Genomic DNA, 5951 nt, shown 5'->3' with positions numbered 1-5951 from the left:
AAAAGATCAGCTCTACATTGGTTAGGATGACCTCTTATTGGTCTAAAAGACGTAGAGTCATTAAAGCTCTAAGGGAGGTGGAGGCAGAAATCCTTGAGGAATATGAGGAAGCTCTGAATAATCAAAGGGAAGATGTATACCCCTCTGTACATAGGGCACCTCCCATCACAATCTCACACGATGCACCAACAACATCCCATGTACCCTTGGAAAATGATATTGACGGCAGTGCAGTTGTCAATGGTTTTGAACTGGATTATGTACACATGGAAATTGATCATACAGATGGCAGTGTAGCTGGAAAGAAAGTTGAACCAGATCGTATGCAAATGGAAGATTATCTTGCATATGATAGTAATGATGATGACTCTTCTGACTCTGACAGTGATGGTGAGCATCCGCCTAGTCCAGATCTGCTCATAAGTAGTCTAAGATATTGGGCAACATCCTACTCAATCAGTCTGGTTGCTTTGTCTGCTCTGCTGTCCATCTTAAAGATATTTCACCCTAAGCTCCCTAAAGATGCAAGGACTCTGCTTCGAACACAATCTCATGTTGCAACCACTCAAATACAAGGTGGCGAATACGATCACTTTGGGTTAGTGCAAGGAATAATTTCACGGTTGAAATGTCTGAGTTCACCAGTTAACCTCGCAACTCTTACTTTGCAATTCAACATAGATGGCCTCCCTCTCTTTAGAAGTTCAAGACTTCAATTCTGGCCTATACTTGCAATCCTGAAATGTGATTACACCAAGTCCCCATTTATTGTAGGTATATTTAGTGGTCTAAGCAAGCCAAAGTGTGTAGCTGAGTATTTGAAGATGTTTGTTAATGACCTTACAAATGTACTGGCTAATGGCATTGTTTATAATGGTAAGCTATTGAGTGTACAGGTTTCCTCATTTGTGTGTGATGCTCCTGCCAGAGCCTTTGTTAAGAATATTAAGTCACATAATGGTTATTCAGGGTGCGACAAGTGTGATCAAGAGGGTGTGTGGATGAACAACAAAATGACATATCCTGAAACTAATGTCAGGCTGAGGACGGACTCGAGTTATTGTGATATGATTGATGAGCAACACCACTTGAAACAGAAACTCAGTCCTTTAACAGGGGTCATAAAGATGGTTTCTTCATTCCCAATAGATTATATGCACCTCTGTTGTCTTGGGTTGATGAGAAAACTGTTGAATTTGTGGTTAAAGGGCAATCTAGCCTATAGGCTTCCTTCACAAACTGTGAACAGTATATCGAGCAAACTGCTGCTGTTACACTCCCACACCCCATGTGAATTCAACCGCAAGCCAAGAGGTTTGAATGAGCTTGATCGTTGGAAAGCTACTGAACTCCGATCCTTCATGTTATACTGGGGTCCTGTTGTGCTGAAGGACTGCCTTCCCAGTGAGTTATATGGCAACTTTATGTTATTTTCAGTGGCCATGTATTTGTTGTTGTCTCCTGGACTTTCTGGCCAAATGGTTGAATTTGCACATAACTTGATGATTTCCTTTGTGGGACACTTTGGACAGTTGTATGGTAGGAATGAGATTGTGTTCAGTGTTCACCAGCTTATACATTTAGCTGATGAATACAAACAATTTGGACCGCTAGATAATGTTTCAGGATTCCCTTTTGAGAATTATCTTGGCCAAATAAAGCATCTTTTGCGTAAGCCACACCAACCTCTAAAACAAATTGTTAAAAGGCTGTCAGAAATGCCACATGTTGAGGTTCCAAGAGCAACAAATGAACCTGTCTTGCAGCACATTCATACTGATGGCCCACTTCCTCAACATTTCAGTGTTGCTCTACAGTACTCAAAGGTGTCCAACAGTCATTTTACCTTGTCTACAAAGAGGGGGGATAATTGTGTTGCAGTTGGAGACAGAATTGCTGTAGTGCAGAATATAGTCCAGGACAAAGATGATGTCTATGTGGTATACAGAAGGTTTAGGCACCAAGAATCATATTACACGTATCCCTGTGAGTCCTCAAGCATAGGAACATACAAGGTTGGAGAGTTGTGTGATGATATTAGGGTTGGTAAACTTGGCTGTATCAAAAGCAAATGTGTTCTGTATCCAGAGTCAGAGGGAGATGGCCTCATAGCTATTCCAATAGCTCATATGACGTAGTCATCTTATGATTCATGATTAGATTATTTTTGTACTTTTTATATATTTTATATTGTCATTTGATTAATTGTTCACAGAATGGAAAGGGAGGTGATGCATTGGGCCGTTGTACTTTTTCCAAATGGTGGAACTGGCATAGTTCGTGCCAACTGGTTCAATCCGATGGAAAGTACATTGTTATGGCCCCCAAAAACTGTAAATTATTCAAAGGCCCTGAAAGACAATGTGCAACCCAACAAAGAATGGACCACATATGACAACGTTCGTCGTCTAATCACCTGTGGTAAGTAGTCAATGTGTCTTTATTGTTGTCTGATGTGAATTGGTTCTTATCTCGGCTTTTCAGTTCCATATGTGAGTGGCACATGTAGTTTCACGTGTGTTACGTGTGTCATCAATTTGGAATTGCAACTAAATTTATGTGTAAAAAATGTAAGATTAATTTTCAAAACCCTGTTTATATATATTTATGCGTGTGTGTGTGTTATCGTGCTTCTTTATGTCAAACTGCATTTTCTGCTTGTTCATTTATCTAGGAATGTCACCAATGTGTAATTCCAGCCCCAACCACAATGTGGCGTCGGAGCCAGCAAGGAATTGTATGCATTTGTTTTCCATTATATTTTTCTTCAGTAGGCTTCAGTGCAAACAATGATGTGTGTACTTCCTTTTAGATGTTGATGGCGACTACGCACATTGGTCAAGAGCAGCTCCCTTCCGATCGCCTGATCCCGGTAAAGAATCCTATTGTCCCATTTCCCTTTTTCTTCTCCTTCCAACACAGTCGTCTAATGTGTCGGGGACCCAATGTGTAATGCTCATGCCATGTTGTTGGTGACTTAGTTTCAGCTCCTGAACTGCCTCGGAGAAGATTAAATGGAGGCCAGTCCAGTGAAATGTTGCAAGGCAAGTATCATTTTCTGATCAACAGCTTAAACTTGGTGCTCAGTGCAGGGACCTTGAGCCTTGGAGCGTTGCATGGAAAATGACTCCTCTGACTCCTTCAAAGTTAAAGACCTACTGGTTACTATAGTTATGGGTGCAGCCATTTAAGCCATCAGTGACTTGCTTAGTGTCATTCTAAATTTAAAGTGGTTAATCTATCCTTGAAATTGAATGTAAACCCAATTGTTTTTCTTCAAGACGTTGCTGCCAACAGAAACACCAGGATGCTCACAGAGCTACTGATGGAGGTGAGGCAAATGTCTCGGGAGATTCAATTCATGAAGGCTGAAATGGCCAAGATCGCCTTGAATTCTCCTGGAGCTGGAGCTGGAGCTGGACCTGAACGGCAGAGGGAAGACCACTTCCCTGTGGTGCTGCCACTGACCACCGAGGAGCAGTTTGAGGAGGCTGAAACTGCACTGAAGGAGGAAACAGTCCGGCAGAAGATGGTATTGTGTATTTCCTTATGTCTGAAATTGTAGGGAGTTTTTGGCAGAGAAATATTGGGCTCAATTCATCAAACACTTTACGGCCATAGTACAACCATGGTTTTCATTGTGCGGGCATTTCTGACAATTCCCACAATGGTGGTCATTCCCATAATTGTTATTTAGTCAGCAGTGTATTTGGCTATTACTTCAGAAAATGCACCGGCTTTTACCATGCCACAAAGCTTGTTATGCCATTGAATGCTTTATTCAATTTAAATCTATTTCAATGCTGCCAAACATCAAATAAAAGATGTAGGCCTGTGTGTCCATTCTGCCCAACATTTTCCAACACGTAAAAAATAAAACGTCAAACGATGTAAAGCTTGCACAGCCAATACATAATAGACATGATGCGATTACTGTTACGGTGCAACTTCGGAGGCTCAGGTCAGATAAAGCAGCTGGAGACAGACGTATGCACTGGAGAGTTTATTTAACAAACAGGGAACAGAAAAGGAGCCAGTCCTCGCTGGGTCCGGATCTCCAGAGCTTGAGGTTCTGTCGGCTCCGGTGGCGGATGGCCGAGGCCGTGTCCAGCAGCGATTCAGCCAAAGTTTCACGTAATGATTAAACTAGACGATCATCATGCCTTTATGTCACTGCAGAAATGTACTAAATGTATGCTTTCAAATGTGTTCTCATTTGACATGGCACACTGTACACTTTAGCACTCAACATTTTCCCTCTGTTTTCAGATTACCCGCCTGGCGTTGGTTGGAGGGACCAGCCCAGAAAGCATGATCAGGAGAGTGCTCTCCAGTATCATGACCAACGGTCTGGCCTGCAGATTCAACTGGGCGGGGAAGTCACCGAAGAGGGCCTTTAAGGACACACTGATGCAGGACTGCATCTTCGGTGAGTCTAACAAATATTAGGTTTACTATTTTACGGATTTGGCTAATTGACATATTGAATCTAAATCATTCATTAAGACCAGAGAACAGTTCTAAAATATAAAACATATTCCTAAACACTTCTAGAATGGTTCTATTGCTGCTCAAACGTGTTTCATTTCAAGGACCCTCCAAGTTATAATTGACTGCCCACCCCATCTCCAAATAGGTTCTATGGACCCCCTGAAGCAAAGACTTGAGTTACAAATGTTTACCTTAAAAATACACACGTTCAAAGTTTTCCACAAACTTTCAATAGTTTTCAAAAATAGCAGATCTACAAGCTCACAGCTTGGTACTCTGCTGTCTGTAAGTTCATATATCTGCTATTTTTCATACTTAAAGCATAAAATAGTGTTCAACATGGTTAAAATGATGTTGACACAGAAGTTCGGTCTAAATGGGTCATGTTCCTCTGTCATGCTCAGTAAGTCTAGTCGTTCTGTGTTTGATGTGATTAATTGGTAGGCAGGTTTCTGAACTGTCCAATGCTCTTGAGACAGGTTAGACATAAATGGTGGCATTTTTTGTACGAGCATTAGTGTGGATATATTATATGAAGGTGAGGTGGTCCTTTACGGTTGCCTGAAAATCAGTAGCACGTAAAAGGTCACTGGACATTTGTCACTTTTGAATGGAGCGTGCATTGCTGCTTTTATAACAAGTACCGTGTTTCCTTCTTTCTTTCTCACAGCGGCTGCTCGTCAGTTTGACAGAAGGCTCACTGAAAAGCAGTACGAGGGTGCAATGCAGAAGTGGCTGCGCTATGCACCTGAGAGGAGTGGTGGCGTGGCAAGGAATGAGAGGCCACAGAACTGACGCGCTCCATGGGGACTAAAAGCTGATGTTCGCCCCCTTGTCTCCCCAGCCCTACCTCATGTTGAGTTGTCCTTATTTTTCCACAACTGTGGATTTTTGGTTTTAATAAAACTCATTTTACTGATATCCTCTGCACCTGAGTCCTGCTTCCAGTCCCAGCCTGACAGCAAGTAAAGCAACTGTTCTCAACCTTGGTTTCCTTAAAAAAAAAAAAAGTAATCTGCAAGCACTCTACTTATTTTCAAATATTTACCTTTTAATGGCATAATTATAATCAATTTTGGAGTATGTACATTGAAGTCTGTATAAACTGTTTGAGAGCCACTGCTGTACGCATACTTAATGAACCACTTCAGAATGTTTCACCCTTCCCCTGTATTTTATGATTGTAAGAAATAATCACGTGATTCTATTTGGTTTTAAAGTTCTGCAGTTGCTCCAAACTTGGTTTTCCAGCAGTGACATCGCTTCCCTTCAGTGCAGTGATGTCACTACTGGATGACTTTGGCATGATCCCTGTGGAACTTCACTAAATGGAGATTAAAGTGATTATTTTGGCTTTATTTGACGCATTAAAAAATAAAGGAATGTTAAAAGTGCTGAAATGGCCTTTTAATAGTAAGTTATCAATGTTGATAACGTGGTTGAAAAAAGGTTGATTCAAC

The 5951-nt window shown here is 41.3% G+C and overlaps 1 protein-coding gene across 1 annotated transcript; it reads left to right on the top strand.

The window, feature by feature from the left end:
* Positions 1–3373: 3373 nt before the first annotated feature.
* Positions 3374–5296, top strand: LOC308135574 (uncharacterized protein; the record flags this gene model as incomplete). The annotated part of the gene is made up of 3 exons (XM_080503625.1): positions 3374–3532; positions 4270–4429; positions 5162–5296. The coding sequence occupies 3 exons, from the start codon at positions 3374–3376 to the stop codon at positions 5284–5286; spliced, it is 444 nt and encodes a 147-aa protein (XP_080359751.1). The 3' UTR covers positions 5287–5296.
* Positions 5297–5951: the final 655 nt, after the last annotated feature.

This window comes from Blennius ocellaris (assembly GCF_963422515.1).
Source record: "Blennius ocellaris genome assembly, chromosome: 10".
In the NCBI taxonomy this organism is placed as follows: Eukaryota; Metazoa; Chordata; class Actinopteri; order Blenniiformes; family Blenniidae; genus Blennius; species Blennius ocellaris.
The sequence above is the reverse complement of the archived record's forward strand: the minus strand, read 5'-3'. Positions and strand labels throughout refer to the sequence as shown.